At 35.5% G+C, this 20,306-nt stretch overlaps 1 protein-coding gene across 1 annotated transcript; it reads right to left on the bottom strand.

The window, feature by feature from the left end:
- Positions 1–2,220: 2,220 nt before the first annotated feature.
- Positions 2,221–8,876, bottom strand: LOC122025016 (sm-like protein LSM1B). The gene is made up of 5 exons (XM_042583773.1): positions 8,570–8,876; positions 4,156–4,224; positions 3,961–4,076; positions 3,808–3,870; positions 2,221–2,583 (listed from the first exon to the last, which is right to left on the bottom strand). Exons 1-5 carry the CDS (start codon positions 8,628–8,630, stop codon positions 2,506–2,508), a joined length of 387 nt encoding a protein of 128 aa, XP_042439707.1. The 5' UTR covers positions 8,631–8,876; the 3' UTR covers positions 2,221–2,505.
- Between the last annotated feature and the right edge of the window lie 11,430 nt (positions 8,877–20,306).

Below are 20,306 nucleotides of genomic sequence, written 5' to 3'. Positions count from 1 at the left end.
TATCGAGCTTGGAAACTTTTTTTTTTCAGCTCAACTAACAATATCGTTCCAGAGTAAAATTTTAATTATAATTAGAGTAAAAATTAAAAGGTTTACTTTTTTTTTTCAAATCATTCAGCCGCTCCACTTTGAATTTTTATAAAAAAAAAAAAAAAAAACTCCCCACCATCAACTTATATATAATTATCTAACTACCTTTCAATGTATTATTTTCATTATTATCTTTTGTCTAAATCTTAAACCAAAGATATATTATAGTAATTAAAAAATCATAACTATTACAACATAAATATTGATAGATATTTACATTGTAATAATTATAAAATCATAGTAATTATAATGTAAATGAAAAATAACAAGGTTGAATCTGCATTGTAGTAGTTACAAAATCATACCTACTACAACATGAATATTTTTTTTATCATGTTAAGTATGTGTTGTAATAATTACGAAATTATAGCTGTTATAACATGTATAGCAGCTACAAAATTGTAGCTATTGCAACCTAAATGGTAAAGGAACAAGGTGAATCCATGTTGTAGCAACTACAAAATTGTAGCTGCTACAACATGAATATTTTTTATCGACTTATGTATTATAGGGTGTGAAAAATGAATCTAATCCACCAACTTGACTCAAGTCGACTCAAAAAATATCGAGTTATGATTGGGAGTTTTCAGGTTCAAATTAGGGGTTTTGGGTTATGCTAGAATTAGGTTAGGTTCAAGTTGACCTAGGTTGATCTAAATTTAGGGTTTAGGTATTTTTTAGGGTTAAATCAAATTTTATTTTAAAAATTCAGATATTTTTATGTACATAATAGTAAAAAGTTAATATAATAATAATAACGAAGTATTGAAATAAACATGAAGAATTATAGAAAAATAATTTTAAAATAGATATTTTTTAATCAGGTCGGTCGGGTTATTCGGGTTATTATCCGGGTTCGGGTTTAAGGTTTCGGGTTGTGTTTGGGTCGGATTTGGGTTGTGTTTGGGTTTGAGTCGGATTTGGGTTGTGATTTTTTTGTAATATCTTTGCTGCCAGCCTAAACCCACCTGAATTTATACCTCTAAAACCATAGCTGCTATAACATGTGTAACAGCTACGAAAGTGTAGCTATTATAACATACTGGATCGATTCATAATTTAGATGGGAGATCGTGTGTAACAGTTCGAAATCGTAATTGTTATAACGTGAATGATAAATGAACGAGATAAATCCACTTTGTAGCAGCTATAAAATCGTATCTGTTATAATATGAATGATAGATGAACATGATGAATTCGCATTGTAGCGACTATAAAATCGTAACTGCTACAGCATAAATATTTTTTATTTGGTTAAGTATATGTTGTAGTAGTTACAAAAACTACTACAATATGTATAATATCTATAAAATCATAGTTGTTATAATACACTAGATCGGTTTAAAATTTAGACGAGAGATAATAATAAAAATAATATTAAAGGTTAGGAGGTTAAATGAATATCACTTAAGCAAAAGCATTGTGCCCTTTTAATGATTTGAAAATAATAAAAAACAAAAGTAGAACGCCTTTTGACTTTTACCTTATAACTAATATGAAATGTTAAATTCTATTGCAAATTTACAGTGTAAGCAAGAAGTCTCTCTCGATGTTCCATCGCTCTTCGTAGAGAAAACCTTAGCAACAAAGTTCATTTACATACCTTGTGCAATATTTTTTTTATAGAAGGATGGACAATTTCATCTTATTTATGGGAAAAAAATAAATGTATCGACTCCAATTGTATGCACATTGTAACAAAAGATAACTACGCTCGCTCCTAATACTCATATCAATTCATCTCAGGATCAATATAGAGGAGGTAAATCATGAATAACCACTAACCTTTAGAATAATAATTAGCACATAAAAAAAATATTTATTTTGATTTTATCAAAATTTAAATCTCAAACCTCGTGATGATTGACTCCAATTGTATGCACATAATCCATGTAGAAGAGTACTAATTTACAAAACAAGAAATAGATAGCAAAGCTCGATCGATTAAGTCGACCAAGACACACCATCCCGCGCGGCAATGTTGACATTGTACTAGTGATAGAAGAGGTGTAGATGTCGAAGAATTTTCGATCTACCTTCCATGTACATCGATCAAGGAGAGTCGAGTCTCGGAGCAAGAAATAGAAATTCTTTTTCAATCACAATTTTGTTCGAACCATTCTATGAGAATTGATTCGAAACTATCTTAACTGCAGCAAGGCATTATTATAATCTTGGGGACAAACAAAACGGCGTCCACAGGACGATGACGATATGAGAGCAATTGTGTACGCTTCAAGTATACAAATTACAATTTTTAAGGAATGCACCAAACCCTAATCTTTCAACCATGCAAATCCAACTAAAGATGACACTAGGGCTTCTTGCTTTGAAGCAAACCGCGATAAAAATGCGGCATAATTTAAGCACATCATAGTGAAGAATGGAACACAGAATGCAGATCATAAAGTTCATCTAGTCGAGATCGAGAAACTCCATTCTCTTCCTCATAGAGCCCTTGAGATCTGTGGCTTCCCTCTCAGCTTTTTGTGCCTATTCAAAATACACAAGATGTTGTCAAGGTACCGAAAGATTGGAACATGTCTTTTTTTGGACGAACGAAAATGTAATGTAGCTTTTGCATAAGAATTAGTACATCATACAAACTACAACTAATTTAATACACTAATCAAAGGTATAACCGAAAGATAAACGGCCGATAGAGATTATTTCTTGGTACAAAATATTTCATGGACATGAATTTAGATGTAAACATATTTCATTACAAATTGAAAACACTAGGTAAGTACAATCTATGTTTGGCATAACATACTCTTACCGAGATAATATCCTGCCGGCTCATGTATGGGGGATATCTAAGATTTCAAATAATAAAATCCCAAGAGAAATTACATTTTTAATGACTAGATGTACTCCAAGAGACGTGCAATCTTAGAAATAAAACGATCTCTCATCACGCAGTATCTGTACTATAACAATTTTCAGGCTTTGAAGAGTAGCCTTATGCAATTAGAAAAAGCATAGGAAAATTGCGTCAAGAACACATACAAACATGAGTAATGCACTTGAAGAATTTTCAGGCTTCTATGAGTAGCATTATGCAGTGACTACAAACATACAAAAATGGTGTCGAAAAGCACATACACATGACTACTGGATGGAGAAAATCAAGAACTAATGCTATGTTTATTGTTTACTTGGGTAGGAATAGGAAAGGAAAAGAAAAAGAAATAAAAACATTTATTTCCTAGGACAGGATTACAGGAATAGGAAGAGTTAGGAATTTAATTCTGGCTAATTCTTCTATTTTATTACTGGAATTGAAAGGAAATGAAGTTTTAGCATCTAATAAGCCCAGCAAAGTAACTCTTTCCCTTTGTTATTGATCCTCAAGTAAACAGGAATAATAGGACAGGGTGAAAATAAGATGACACAATTCATTTCTTTTCTTTTCTTTTCTCTTCCCTTAAACTACTTGATTTCCCTTCTACTTTCTCTCTCCAGTCTCCTCCAAGCACCACAGCATAAAAAGCAAACAGACCGGTATACTGTTTCTGCTAGGCTTGACTTAAATATTAAAAGACCAAATCTATAAATTGTAGGTAGACGCAAAACTTTTAACATGACTGTGAAATGCAAATGCAAGGGCATCTATTAACAACATCCACAAACTTAGAAGACAACAGAAGTGACGGCATCTAGACATAGTACAATTGTAAGAGATTACATTTATTTTGACCAAGGGATAACGCTTACCCTTTTGATCTCTGGAACCGAAACACAGATCATATGGGCTGGAAGCTCCTCCCTCTCCGAGTCCTTAAGAAATTTCAGTACATGGTCAGCAAAGTTGCAGCAAAATAGAACATATTAACAGTCAATTAATCATTGAAAAGATAAAAAAAATACCAGTTCTCCTATTAAAACGACATTCTCCCCACGGATCACGTAGAGACCCAGAGGAATATCACAGAATAAATCTCCTACAATTACCCGCTCGCATGCACCTTCAAGAACCACATTGGCTGTAAAATAAAGGATGTTATCAAGAATCTCAATTTGTCAGAGAAAATGCAACTGAATTTATAAAATATTGATGAATACCAAATTGGTCAAAAGAACGAAGAATGCCTAGAAGCTTTCGCCCATCGCGTAATAACACAAGAAGCTTTTCTGCAAGGAAAAACAAACAACAATAAAATGTTTGCATATCCTCTTCAAAAGGTTATATTCCTGAACAATACCTCCAAATTATGTCAAACTGTATGTTTAAGTAGAATTCCTGCTGGGATCTAAGAGAATTCAAAACTGAATTAAAAATTTAAAATCAATGCCACCTTGTTTCGCAAGGGTCACTTTCACAAAAATAAATCTAGCCTATAACTGCATATTCAACATCTCATTTGATATTTCATTGTTGATTAACCAAATTAAATTATGATTTTCACCAACAAATGTACTTTACACATCTGTATCTCAATGTCATTTAACCATAGTGGTAGAAGATTTTCTTCAGGCTTAAAAAAAAAAGGACTATCACAAGCAGGATTGAGAGGCTAGCTTAAATCTTTTTGCCTCATTATTGAGTAGCTAACATAGAATAAGTAGATGCAGCCTCTCTCCATATTAATAGGCCTAGAATCACGGTATTTAAAACCCAACTAATTCAACCGGTTAAATCAAAACCAAATGCCACTCCAGTTGAGTATGATACATAACCTGGAAACTGAAGAGAGGGAGAAAAAAAGTATAAAATTCAAGAAATTGGTAAAACTAGAATAACCAATTTTTCTTCAAATTTCTTCTTTCAACCAAGATTTTCAAGCTTGTTGTGTTAAGGGGTTAAGGGGATGGTTCAAAAATACTCTACCAGCATTAGTTAGGAAATTTCTCTTTTTTATTTTTATAAAATTCTGATGAGATTTTTCAAGATATGGAACTATTTTTTTTTTTAAAAAAAACAATATATTCTATTAAGATATGGTAGCTATGTCAATAACTTTAGTAGGAAAGAGTATCTTTGATAAAATTTAAAGCATAACATGAACATCAAAGCTTAGACAAGGGGATGACCCTCTCTCCCTACCTTCTTGTAATTTGTATGGAGAAGCTATCATTGGCTATTAATAATGAGGTTGTTATGAGAAGATGGATCCCTACCAAGGTCTCTAAAAATGGATCCAGTGTCTCTCATTTATTTTTCACTAATGATGTCCTCCTATTCACTTAAGCAAAAAAAATTAAATTTAGAATGGTGGCTGATCTTTTCGAGAATTTCAATGGAGCTTCAGAATTGAAAGTTTATGTGACTAAATCCAGCTTACTATTCTTCTGGTGCGCTAAGACAAAAAGTAGAACATCTCAATACTATATGTTCCATCCATAGTATTACTAACTTGGGCAAGTATTTGGGTTTTCCAATTCTCAAAGGGAGAACCAAGAAGGAAGACTTTGCTTTTATTATAGATAAAATGAAGGTTCGTCTAGCAGCTTGGAAGCATAAGTGTTTAAATAAAGCTAGGAGAAAAGTTTTGGCATCCTCAGTTCTATTCTCTATTCCCACGTATTATATACAGGTTTCTTGGCTTTCCCAAAATATTTGTGCTTTAATTGACCAAGTCACCCGGGATTTTATTTGGAAGGGGAATAAAAGTAAGAGCATGCATCTTGTTGGATGGGATAAGCTAACCTGGAAAAAGAAAAATGGTGAGCTCGGAATTAGTAGAGCTATGGAGGCTAATACAGCCCTCCTTGGTAAGCTAGTATGGGATATGCAACATAAGACAAAGAAGCTATGAGTCCAAATTTTATCCCATAAATAAATTCATAATGGTGTTTTCATTTATGGTGATCAGGCTAGAGGCTCTCATGTGTGGAACTCAATTTTAAATGCCAAACTTGTTCTTAGAAAGGGCTATAGCATGCGCATTGGAGTAGATGACTCTCTTTTTTAGTACCATCCTTGGATACCGCTTGGACCATTGTATAATTTGGTGTCCTATGTTGACAGGATGTTAATCTCAGGGTTATGAACGTTGGGTGTAATGATGGTTGGGATCTGGATAAGGTGATAACTCCTATGACTCAAGAGATAAAAGAGGTTATTCATACCTGCGGGTTCATTTTAATGATCATTGATCAAGTTTAGGATGTTTTATCGTGGGAGGAAGACATTAATGGTTATTCAACTAAAGTAGGTTATTCTTGGCTTTTAAAATATTCTAATGTTTTCTTTTCTAGCTAGCTTGCCATGATGTTGTCCCAACGTTTGAACTTCTACATCAGAGGAGAATTTGCAACTCAGCGTCCTGTCAAAGATGTATGATGAATGTTGAAAGTTTTTTGCACTGTGTTCATGAAAAATTTATGGATTGCTCTGGGTCTTTACTATGATAGTTTTAGCATGCAACAAGATGTGGTTGCTTGACAGAAAGATGGTTCGCATGGTTCCAGCATATTTCTTTTCATGGCTGGTGTGTGGTGGGCTTTGGAGGGTTTGAAACATTGTTTGTATTGGCAAGGAAAATATACCCATGTACACTCTTTTATCAACTGTTTGTAACTTTTCTACCACTCTTCAAGCTTGTTACTTGGATAGTAGAAGTGATATCATGCAGGAGCACTGGATACATTGGCATTCTCTTGACACTGAGTACACAGTTCTTAACGTGGATGGTAGCTGCATAGGCAACCTGGGTATAGCAGGTTTTGGAGGTGTTATTTGCAACTCTCGTGGTGCTTGCATTAAAGGGTTTGCTGGCTCCATTGGTTTTTCTAATATCCTTATTCCTTCATGAAAAGCTAGTAGCTATTTTACATGGTCTCTCGTTATCTTAGCCCTAGGGATTTAGACACATCGTTTGCTACTCAGATTCAAGCAATGATATATCTTTGATTAAAGAGGAGATGTCTCCCATGCATAAGTTTGCAGCTATTGTGTATGATATTCGACACATGCTGAACAAGGACTGGACAATTAGGTTAGAGCATACTTTAAGGGAAGGGAAGTTCTGTGCTGACTTTATGGCCAAGATTGGAGCATCGAATATAGACCGAATGAAGGTTTTTCATTCTCCCCCACAGGGAATCTCAACCTTCTTGTTGGCAGATACTTCTGGGGTTGCTTTTCTAAGGATGTAACTTTTTTTTTTGTTTCTTTCTTTTTTCTTTCTTATCGTTAAGCTACCAAAAAAAAGCTTAAATAGGTGTATGATAGAATTAGTAATTAACCCTTTTATTATACATGACTTTCATATTTGAAAGAATTTTTCTTAATGTTAATATTTATACTAAATAGAAATAATAATGTTTGATGTGCATAAAAAATATAAAGTATATTGTCGTTATTTTTTGAGTCAAAGTTGATTACACTGATTCAACCAATTAACCTTGTAAGTTCAATATCTAGTCCAATTTTGAGAACATTGCCTAGGATGTGAGGGTTTTTTGTGCTTATAACTCAGCGACCAATTTACTTCGAGAGACAAAATAAGGGAGAAGTTGCCCAAGGATTCCGAGGACTGCAAAATGGACCCCAACATTTCTACCAAAATCAGATGGAAGCATCAGAGAGGAACTAAATTGAAGTGAAATGTCTGTGCCTTTTGTAAATGCTAAGAAGACAACCCCTAGCCATTCTTCCTATTCTGTTGTTAATAGAAAGTTATGTTCACCATCTAGCTCTCCACCTGCACCAACTTCTACCATCAACTTCTTGGCTATACCCCCTTTACAAGCCTGTCTCCATATTTCAATCAATCCCCCAGCATCATCACTGCTACTGACATTGATATCTCTAATGTCGAGCACAACTGTTTTTCTGCTAAACTCCTACTCCACATCCCTACTATCCGTGCCTACTCCAAAGGCATTTACCACTACCGACCCAAGATTTGACATCAACACCCTTGCCTCTGGACATGTATTTAGTCATTCAACTTTGCAATCCCATCTCTTCCCTCTACCAAATAAACAATTTGCTTCCCTCCTCTCACCTCCTCCCCATCCTTTTTCTCCTTCACTTGTCTTTCATATGATTTCTGTATTGGTCAGATTTGTTCATGTAATTTTCGAGTCCAATTTATCTTGCATTTAGGATGAGGGCTCTTTGTTCCAAAAAAAAACATATAACTAGAAGAAGTATCCATTATAGCCTACATTAATGAAAATTTCCAAAGAAGATATGTATATATGGGAAGTAACATCATCTCTTTGGATTTTAAATCACTAATAGCAAACGACAATCAAGGGATCAAAGATTCAAAAATAACCCATACTCAGTCCGACTTCTAACCAATCAAATTTCCACTTCTTGTTACTTCTTCTTGCGGCAAAAGAAGTAACAAGAAGTGGAAATTAAACAGCATTAAAAGACCCCAAAATCGAAAGCTTTAACCCAGACAGGAGTTAACAACATAAGCAGTTAAAAAAAAAAAGCAAGTTCAAATCTTGGATCTGATAAACTAATCTAACAGCAAGATATTGCATGTGTAAATTTATCCAGAAAAGTCTAACTCACTGTCCAGATAGCTAGCAAGGGAAGTGGAGAGCAAGATGTCTTCTGGTCCCGCAAAAGACATTGCGCTAAAAAAATCGCTCAGAAATCCAAAACCCTCATGGGCAGACCGAATTCGAAAGCGTCTCCCCGACACCCAGCAAACGATCTCTTCCAAAATTCAATCTTTCGAAACCCTAGCTCCGGCGAATCAGACGCAGTAGGGCAGCAACCGTGCTAAGCTCCTCGCAGCTCCAGAACCGACCTCGAAACTCAAGGCCCCGTAACCCTAGTCGGCAAATTGAAGGAGCGGAATCGATGGGGAGGGTAAAATCACATCCCTACTGGCTAAATAAATTGCCACGCTGGATGACGTCAGCAGCGCTGTATTTTGACAAAAAAAAATTTGACTCTTATAATTTTAACGTTTCTCGAAATCTCCACATTTTTCTTAATTATTATGGAAACATGCCTATAATTCATTATTGTTATTTTAAGGGGGAAATATAAAAGAGCGTCCTCATTATTCGCATTTTTTTTAAAAAAATATTAAAATAACACCTCGAAATATTTCTAATTCCAAAAATATCACTCTAATATATTTTTCTTTCTAAAAATATTCTTATTTTATCGATTATTATAGCACTTATTCTAAAAATATTAATTTTCTTATAACTCATGCACATTGTAATAACTATGACATAACTATTATAATAACATGAAATTAAGATACTTTAAAATAGAAATATATTTAAATGTTGTGCCTTATTTAATTTTGACGGATTATTTTAATTCTTTTCTCATAAATTTTTATTTATAATTCAGGTATTTAAATCTTACAATGTGATTAATCTTAAAATTAATCAACTTAATTTTATATAAATTTTCTATCCATCATTAAAATAAATTAAAAAAATAAATTTAAAAGTACATGTAGCTCCTAATATAGCACCTCCTACATCATAAATAATTCGGGCACAACAAATATAAAATATCCAGTTCGTGACTTCCTTTTCTTATACATGATATTAACAAGTGAAGCTATAATACCTATATAAATATATAAAGTAAAATGATAATAAATTAATAAGAAATTATAAGAAGTATTTTAATAATATTTATAAAAAAATAAAAAGGACTATAATTGATTTTGTCCGAGTGCTGAGTCGACGATCGCTGGGGACGTGGTGCTCTCGCTGACTCTGCGTGATGTAGACCTCCGGTGAGAACCTGCAAACATAAAATCGAGCCGGGAAGGAGTTCTCGACGACGGTGCTCCGACGCTCAAGTCAACTTCCGACAGTAAGAAATCGAAGTAGAATAATGAGAACTGTAACTACAGTGATGAATCGCGCATACATCCGTTGGAGTCTGAAGGCCGTTATATAGGGCTTCTCAGAGTAGAGGTGTCAGACAGGCCAACCCATGGCGGGGCGGGCCAGCCCATGACGGGTCAGTCATATAGCGGAGCGGGCCGGGCCGGGCCTCTATTCCAATGGATTGAAAAATTCTCAACCCAACCCAAATTAAGGCGGGTTGCGGGTTAGGCGGGCCAACCCACGGGCCACATACTCATTTAAAAAATAAAAAATATTTTGTAAAAAATTATGTGCTTGAATCAATACACGACTTAATCAAATATTGAATTACTTAATCGACAGAGTCTGTCAACAAACAATACTGCTGTATGCTAAGATTCAGAAATCAATATCTAAATCAACCAAAATTTAAAAACAATCTGTTCGCCCAGCATATAATCCACCCAAAATTACTTAATCTCTGTACACAAAATAGATCACATGCAGCCATCCAGGTTTGCAGCAGCTGCCAGCCAGCAAGTATGAGAAAGAAAAATCAATCATATATTCATATTGTTCATCCATGCAAGTTCAAAATCAAAGGCAAAATTATATGATTGTTCGTTATCTTCCATGCACGTGATTTATAACAAAGTTCTAGAATATCAATGAGAGCTTTCTTCGTTCCAGCCACATCACCAGCAAGCCTCATTTGCTTCTCCACATTCAACAAAGAATCTAACGCAACATCAAGTTTCTCTTCCTACATAACAGGATATAGATCAAGTCATAGCAAATGAAGAGGCAAGAAACAATCAGCATATATGTTGTAATTAGTGAATAATTGTAAAAAATGAAGAAGCAATCAGCATATAAGTTGTAACAGAAAAAATATAACTAATCCAATAATCCTATCGTAGTGAACAAGTACCATGCTGTAAGGGGATTTCAAGTTGCTAGAAAAATAATATGCAACTGCCCTGCAGAGCTAGCAATTAAATTTTATAAAAAAAAGAGTGAAAACACATGTTGAGGTTAATTAAACATTATTTTCTTACCAACTTTCTTTCCAACAACTCTCAAAAATGTTGAAGGTTATGAAATGACTGAAATCTCATTGAATCCAGAATCCAGAATCCAAACTCCTCTCGCCAGGAGTTCAAATATGTCACTATAATTGTAATTGTTATCTCGGTCAATTGGCAAAAGGTTTACCATCCACATATATAGTGAGTAATTGCTTGTTGAAAGTATTCATGTTGTAATTCAAACATTATTATGTAAAAGAAATTCTTTTAGTCTAGTAATGTAACTCGTTTAGTCTTTTCTCCAAATTCTATGTATGTAGCGATTTGAAAGAGGTTTAAAAAACAAACCACATCAATTATCAAATTCTTCCGATTCTCCATCATCTTTTTTCTCCGCATGAATATCTTCTAGATCATTTGATCCTTCCTTAGACAAGGTTGTTTTAATACTTACATTGTCTTCATTATCTTTATCTGCATTTAAAATACACAAAGATGAAGGTAATTAAAAAAAAATCACAATAAACTAATATACCAACTAAGTCAAGAATATAACTAAAAATTTGTAAACATTACCAATAGCATAACCATGTAACCAATTACGAGTGCAAATAAGAGCTTGTACTTTTTCATGAAGGGTGCAACTTCTATACTTGGTAAGCACACGAGAACCAATAGAAAAAGTTGATTCTGATGCAACAGTAGTTATAGGAATAGCTAAAACATCACATGCCATTAGTGCAAGGGTTGGGTATCGATGATTTTGATTCTTCCAATGCTCCAAAACATTCAAATCTTGATAATATGCAAATTCAAGTTTTGGCTCTTCCAAATAAAGATCCAATTGAGATTTTCCAGCACTTGTAATTGTTTGGCTCTCATATGCCATTATTTCCTACATTAATTGGAATAGTAGTGACAATAAAATAAAAACCAATTAGAGATAAGAGAATACAATAAAAAAATTAAAATACTTACATCAAAGATTCTTTTGTTTTTTCCTTTAACTCCTCCTACACTTTGCTGATGTGTATTTGTGGTAGAAGAACATTGTGGTTGGCATTGTGAAGAACTTGTCTTGCTAGTATTAGAATATTGATCAAAAAGTTTATACAATTTTGTCTTCACAAGTTCCATCTTCTTTTGGAATTTAACATAATCACTCTCAACCTTAGTATAAAAAAATTCCAACATTGAAAGCTTTATTCGTGGGTCAAGAATAGCTCCAAATGCAAGAACCATGCTATATTGAGTCCAATACTTGTCAAACTTCTCCATCATTCTCTTACACATAGAACTTATCACCTCATCTTCATTAGATAAGTTTTCCTTTAACAAAACTTCAATCTTCCATACTTGCATAAAATACAAATTTGATGTAGGATAAGAAGAACCAGAGATCAAATTGGTAGTGTCATAAAATGGTTCAAGGAACTCATATATCTTCTCTCCTCTTTTCCATTCTTCACTTGAAGGACAATATTTATAATTCTTGTCATTGAATTGAAGAGAAGCAAAAGCTTTTTTATATTTGATGGCACTATCCAACATTAAATACGTTGAATTCCAACGAGTAGATACATCCAATCGTAAGCCAATACTAGTATCAATGTTACCAACTGCTCGTATACATTCTTCAAACTTTTTCATCCTAGTCTCTGAACCTTTAACATACTTAACTGATTCTCTAATTTTATTCAAAGCTACAGTAGCAACTTTCAAACCTTCTTGCACAATCAAATTCAATATATGAGCAGAACAACAAACATGAAAAAATTCACCATCACACAATAAGCTATCATGCAAAGACAATTGCTCTTTTAAATGAACTTGCATGTTGTCATTATTGGATGCATTATCTAATGTCAAAGAGAAAACCTTTTTCTCAATCCCCCATTCCTTCAAAAATTCAAACAATTTTGCAGCTAATTCAACTCCTGAGTGTGGAGGAGGCATATGAGAAAAATTTTATATTTTACTATTCAATTTCCAATCATTATCAACAAAATGAGTCGTCAAGCAAATATAACCCTCACTAGTGCATGCCGTCCACAAATCTGAAGTCAAACAAACTCTATTCTGAATAGTAGTCAAAACATACTTAAGTTTCTCTTTCTCCCTCAAATAGATCCGATTAATATCAGAAACAAGAGTATTTCTAGAAATACAAGCAATATCAGAATTGATGTACTTCATCCAATCTCTAATACCATCGTACTCAACAAATGAAAATGGTAAATCATGTCTAATGATTGCACAAGCCAGTAACTCACGTGAAATTTTTTGATCTATTTTCTTGGATCTCATTTTCCCATCTTGATCAAGAATCATTTGTCCTACATCATGAAACTTTAACTTATCACAAATTTTAAGATGGCACCATAATGTAGAAGTTCCATAATGTTTACCCCCACATTTATACTGTTTTTTACACCCATTACATTCAGCTTTATCAATCCCAATCATTTTCTTAAAATACATCCAAATATCAGAAGTTTCTCTAGACTTTTTAATCGACTCATCATCTTGCTTAGTACTTTTCAATTCATCAACCTCTAAAATAGTTGTCTGATTTTGAGAAGTAGATTCCATTTCAAATTCTGTAATAAAAAAAAAAAAGAAAAAAAAATTATAATTTCATGTAAAATCAATCAAATACAAACAATAAGTACAATAACATTAACATATGCTTATTTTTTTATGTTAGCAGAATAGAAAGGAATGATCATGAAGTTGTATTCCAAAGTAATTATCCATGTCTACATGCGACTATGTTGCTAGGTAAAATAATAAAATACTCTTCAAACTTATTGAAAGTCAATTGTGAATACATAGCTAGTTATGGGAAATCACAATAAATCATCCAAAAGTTTTTCTTCCTTGAAAATTCAATGTTATTGAGTCACTTGGAGAGCACGAAGTACACCAATGTAACAACTAAACTTCAGGTATTTCTCAAAAATGGATATTTTCTGCTAGTTGTTAATTAATGACACTATTCAGATTGCTGGAAGCAAATATCCTGATGTCAATATTGATGCATACCTAGTAGCAGAATTACACAAACTGAGAATGAGCTGAACTGACATAAACAGTAATTAACAAAGAGACAATTGAATTATAAAACAAGCAATTCTAACCATGAACAGAAACACCAAGGAGAAGCAAACATACAACAATAATAGCAAATAAGGCAATTAGTAATTAACGAAGAAGATTAATGTTTGGCAGTTCAGAGTCCAGACCACGATGGAGCGTGGGTTTGACGAGTAATATTCTTATTGGTATAATGGTATCAACGAAATGGGGATTGTTGAATGTTGATTAACAAAGTTGAAATCCTTGCTACTTCACAAACAAATTCTTAACTATTTAAAGCCTATAAGATATATCAGACTCATCACAAGAAAAGAAAAAAAAACGTTGATTTATCAAACTTTTCCAGCAAAATAGAAAACAAGGTAAAAAGTCCAACAAGGCAACAACTATGCAAACCACAAGACACAATTATGTAGAAAATTTGGAAAACGAAGGGAAATAGAAAGCAACCATTTCACCTCAAAAATGAGTTTGAAGAATGAAGAAAGTCGTGTAAATATTGTCGTCGCCTTGTCGAACTGTCGCCTACTGGTTGGTAGAGTATCGATCTCTTCTAGAGAGTTTCTTTGCAGGCGATTCGAACTTCGGAGGCGGCGCCGGCGGACTTTGAGGCGGTGAGCGCAGATGGTTGGGATGGGGTAGCAAAATGGGAATAGGGCTAGGGTTTACAAGATGAGGATTGAGGAATGTGGACGCCCTCTGCGGCTCTGCCCCAGTCTTAGCCACGATTCTCACGAAGGATTGGAAGGAAGAAGTCATGGACAGCTTCAGCAAGCAATTATTCACCATTGGACACCGCCACAACTCACCAGCCACAACTCGGCAACTCGCACACGGGAGACGAAGGGACACAGTGAGAATTTGACTTTTGAGAAGGTTGAAACTTAAACTTTAATCACAATTTGTATTTTTTTTTTAATTATATAACTGTGTACAGGCCCGCGGGCCAACCCGAGCCCGCCACGGGTTGGCCCGCCTTAACCGGCAGCCCGCACGGGTTAGCCCGTTTAAGCCCGCCAGATAATGGATTAATAAAATATTAATTTATCTTGCATAAATTATTTGGCGGGGCGGGCTAACCCAACGGGCCTAACCCAAATTGACGGCTCTATCTCAGAGGCGTGAGCATGCTCCCCGAGATGCGCACGACCCTCAAAGCATACCTGGAATGGGCGTGTCAGAAAGGCATGTCTGTCCCCATACCTCAACAGCACGAGCATATCTCTGACGTGACAATGGAAGCTTCCACAGTACGATTCTCTACTACTAACCATGCCCCTGCAGACGGCACTGGTCCCTAAGAAGATATCGATACTTGCTCCCTTTGTCTTTTACCGAGCCGGGCGGACGGGCCGTTCGGCCAAACACCCTCCTCGGGCTAAGCGGAGGCCACCTTAGCTAGGTTGAGCTCACCCTTTCGGGCGAGTGCGCTTTGACTACCGAGCCGATGTTCCGTCTACCGTCGGCCGAGCGGAATGCCCGCTTGTCCGTTATCCTCTCCCATCTTGCTTTAAGAGCATCGAAAGCTTGGCGTCGAGCCGAGTTGTCGAGAAACCGGCCAGCTCTCCTCCAGCCAATCGAGGGGTAATTCGTCGATCGGGCGCTTGCAGGGCATTGACAACCCTGATCCCCTACGGATGGGCCCCCTTCCCTTATCATCGGATCAATAATAATAAAATTAAAGAATATTTTGAAATATTATCCTAGAGTGAAATGTTAAATTTTATATGTAAGTAAAAAATAGAAGAATATCCATTTTGTAATAAATAAGTAAAGAACACTTTTTCCTAATAAATTTGCTCATTATGCTTCGTCAAAGTATACCTCGTTACACGATCACCTGATCAAATTTTCATAAGTGCTCAATAAGACTACGCGCGATAAAAGATAGGACGGACTTCGATATAATGAGAATTCGAATATAGATTTCATAGAAAAAATAGTATCCATGGTAAATAGTAACTTATAAGTTAATATCAATGATATAATTGAAGTCTTTCAAAAGGAATCTATTTCTTAAAATCAAAAAATTTTAATTATGAAATTTTAGCAGGACAATGAACTATCAATCTAGGAACTCCCCAGAACAAATACTTAGACCCCACATATTCCATATTGTATAAGGATGGAAAAGGAAACCTAACTCCTAATTGTTAGATTTTCAGGATATTAGTCTTCTACTTCACAAAATGAAGATAAAATACAAGAAAACTTAAATCTAATGATTATAGAAGAAATAAATTCTTTCTTTGAGGATATGGATGAATATGTTTACTTATCAACAGAAGCAGTAACATACTCAACTCAAGGAGACTTAGCCGAACTTAAAAATTTTGATAAAAAATACAAAAAAAAAAGGATTATATATTTTCATGAACAATTAAATATAATAGTCAAAAAAAACTTGAGGATGATGTACAGACAGGGATGGGGCTACAGGCTACTCAAGAACTATACTGGACGATTAAGTATACCAAGTCTCGGGAGAAAAAATTAATAAAACCAATATTCCCTAATCGTAAGTAAATATCAAGTCAAGGGAAAAAAACACGCGTTACTTTTGTTTTCTTGATTTTTTTTTTTATTAATTCAAAATCTTTTAATTTACAAACCAATTCTAAGAGACGGGGTATCTTCGACAAAAAAAAAAAAATTTCACCCTATAATTTTATTTTTAATTCAATTATATATTTATTTAATTAATTTCCTTTTCATTTAATTTAATAATAATTACATCTTTCTCCTGTCCCTTCAGAATAAACATGTAACATGTTACCACTTTTTCTATTTGTTATTTCCTTAGCTACCAACCAACTCTAGCATGGATGACGATCCTTACTTCTACCCTCCTCGTCGTGGACTCTAATATTAGAATTTGAGAGATATCTTAAGGTAATCATCTTACATTTTTTTCTATTTATTTAATAAGTATAGATTTACTATTTGAGTGCATATTATATGTTTGATCATCTTAAATTTATTTACTGAACATCCGTAATATAATTCATAACATGAGAGAATTTGTGATTGGATCACAACTAGTGATTATCTCTACATGTGCAATTATGAATACATTGAAATTTCCCTAGTCATCGAATTGATGTATTCCGACATCATCAATTCTGTAAGACTAGCACAGGTTATACTCCTTGGTTCGGCCAAGCAGTTATTTTCTCACTAGTTGGAGACATTGGAATGTCTAGAGTTAAACGTGGATGCTGGTTATGGTAACTAGTTCATTGGAGTGACTGACTGTAAGACCTCATATGATTCTCTACATATATATAGATATGTCTGTGAAGTTCTTATTATAGCACGAGTGCATGTTTCCTTCAACCTGAGGTATACAAGTCATCTTAGTCATGGAGATTTATACTTTGACATCTTAAGCAAGCATCTCATTGAGGTGTAGACCCTGGGATGATTAAGTATAAGTTGAAGTGCCTGAATATGTTTGGATAGCACATGGAGAATTCACCGCTTCTTGCGAGGAGATATATAACCTATGGTCACTCATTAGGATTATTACTCAAAGCCTTTGACGAAAGTATCACATGTTAAGAGTGTGAGACTCTTGTACACATGTACGAGTAATTTGAATTCGTAAAACGATAAAGTATTACTTAGGCTAGGTGTGACATAGTCAGCCTAGTGGGGTCAAGACACATAGACCATGTCCTGAACCAAGTGAGTATAAGACGAGTGAAAGGAACGAGGCATGACTCACTGTAGCTACTGAAGGGTTTAGAATTAATTCTAAGATCAACTATAATTTTTTGGCTAATTGGGAATCATGATGTATTACTAGATCCCACTCATGATCGTCCTATAATTAAGTAGTTAATTATAGACAACCAAGATAAGTCGGAAACCTATTGGGTCACACACACTAACGAGTCTCTAAAAGACGTAAAACAAGTTAAAGAATAGATTTCTTAGATCAAGAGATAAATGTTTAGTTGGACCATACATAAGATAAATATGAAAATATTTGTCGCAATGGAAGCGCGGATGGGTCACATCTCTTATAGAAGAATTGGACCATATTTAGTTTAATCATGAATTAGTCATAAACCAACTTAGTTTAGTTGTGAACCAAACAAAGGGGTTAATGAGCTAATTTTTTGTTAAGGGATAATGAGTTGGATTTGGACTTTCTAATTCAACTCATTAATGAGGGCTATATATTGATATGGTTGAGAGAAAATTATACACATGAGTTCATTAATTGGATTGTAAGATTTTGAAAAATCTTAACCCAATTTCTCTTCTCCTCTCTCTTTGCCACCGCCAACAAGGGGAAGTCTTTCCCCTTGTTGTCGTGACCATCACAAGGGAGAAAACTCTCCCTTGTGTGCTTCTCTTCCTCTTCCTCTTGATCTCTCTTTTTCGCTCGTGGCTAGTAACTTCCGAAGCAGAGACTTGTACTAAAGGAGTTGTCTTAAGGAACTCGGCATTGATACGAATAGAGGCGACGTTTGACAATGTTGCTACGGTTGATGTCCTTCTCATTACAAGTCATCCATAAGGTACACCTAGCATAAAATTACTTTCCGTAAAAATTTAATTATGTGATCATGTTTGCATGTTGTATTCTTGATTGCGTGTGATACGTGTTATGTAATAATTTATGAATTATTATTGTTTTATTTCCCGCTAGGTATGTTTACGAAACGTAATTTAGTACACACCGCATCGGGTATATCCCAACATCTAAGACCATGCTCCAATTCTCCTCCGACTTTCGCCACCTCACTCACCGTGCTCCTCCTATTTGCCGTTCTTGCCCATCCACCAATGACATCACCTCCCTCCTCTACCTCACTTACTCGTCCCTATGTTCTTTCCTTATCATTGCTTGTGGCCACGACCACGACCACTTCCTTCATGGCCATACCCTCTCATACGAAGGTGTAGTCATTGACATGGACACCCTTGGTTACTGCTGTCATGATTGGATCAACAGGTCCTCCATGCCAATATACCTTTACATCGACGTTGTTCTTGTTTGAAAGTGGAGAAGATGGCGAGCCGGGGATGTGGCTAGAAGGTTGACGAAGAGAAAACTCCACGTAGTTCCTAGAACACAAAAGCGTCAGTGCCAGGCTGGGAAGGGGTTCCCGGTGTTGACCCTCCGACTCTCAAGTCAGTTTCCGGCGATGTAGAGAATAGTAGAAAACTATAGCAAAAGTGTGTAGAATAACAAAGTTGTGCATACCTCTGCCTGTAGATGGGAACCCCCTTTTATGGTGCCACTGTAGTGTTTGTGCACGTATCTCAAAGCATGCACATATTTTCCCAAGTGTCCTTAAAAAGATAAGTCAGAAAGTGCCTCTGACACCTTTCTTTAAGTGAGCATGCATATCTCTGATACGACAGGCTAGAAGCTTCTAAAGTACGATTTACCTGCGGAACATACTCTGTTGTCAGTGGCACAAACCTCCAATAGAGTACGAGGCGATATGAGGGTGGATCCTGTTATAGGACGACCGGTGTCTACTCGGCCGAGACGCTTCTGCTCCGTTGTGTTGAACAACACCATCTTCCTTCACTTAACTTTTCCGTAGTCAGAGGGTTGCTTCTCTCCTAAACGGAAACGCCACTTGCTCGGACGAGATAGCAACCGAGAGCTGTACTTTCCATTTGTCTATTAGCTTCATGTTGTCTGCTCGACCTCACTTGCCCGGGTAAAACATGATCAGCTCGCTCAGTCGTAACTGGCCGTTCGGCCTTGCCTGACTTTGACCTCCACGTCAGTCGGTCTTCCTTGCTTTGACCCATCTTTGGTGGAGCCCTTCTTCATTACCGTATCACAAGTTCTCCTCTCAAGTATAGTCGAAGGAGGTTGTAAGTCCAACTGACTAGATAGTTAGTATGCTTTGGAACTTCTCTTTCCTGACCAGGTGTGCTAGGGTTTTAGTCACCGCTCGTCTTTAGTGCCTCATAGTTTGGAGCTATAGTTCAGCAATGATGCTCCCCGAACAAGAGTTTATAGTCACCGCTAGGCTATAATATTCATTGCTTAAGGGTTTATAGTTGCTGCTCGACTGTAACAATTACTACTCAAAAGTTTATAACCGTCGCTCGACTATATCATGACCAACACTTAGCTATTTTCTGGCTTCCTTCTAATTTTTGCTCAAACTGCTCAATCCACGTAGTGTCTTTTAATTGCTATTGATGTCACCATAATTTCTCGAATGTCGTTGAAATCCCCAACCATTAATGCAAAATATGTCTGACCATGCCCTATAATCATATTCTTTGCTTCCTCATTAATGTCACCCATAGCCAAATGTCACATGTCGCCTTTGGATGTCGCAGCATGCGTGATAT

The sequence above is a fragment of the Zingiber officinale genome, chromosome 9B, assembly GCF_018446385.1.
Source record: "Zingiber officinale cultivar Zhangliang chromosome 9B, Zo_v1.1, whole genome shotgun sequence".
Taxonomy (NCBI): domain Eukaryota; kingdom Viridiplantae; phylum Streptophyta; class Magnoliopsida; order Zingiberales; family Zingiberaceae; genus Zingiber; species Zingiber officinale.
Note: the sequence above shows the minus strand (reverse complement) of the source record. Positions and strands in the feature narration are given on the sequence as shown.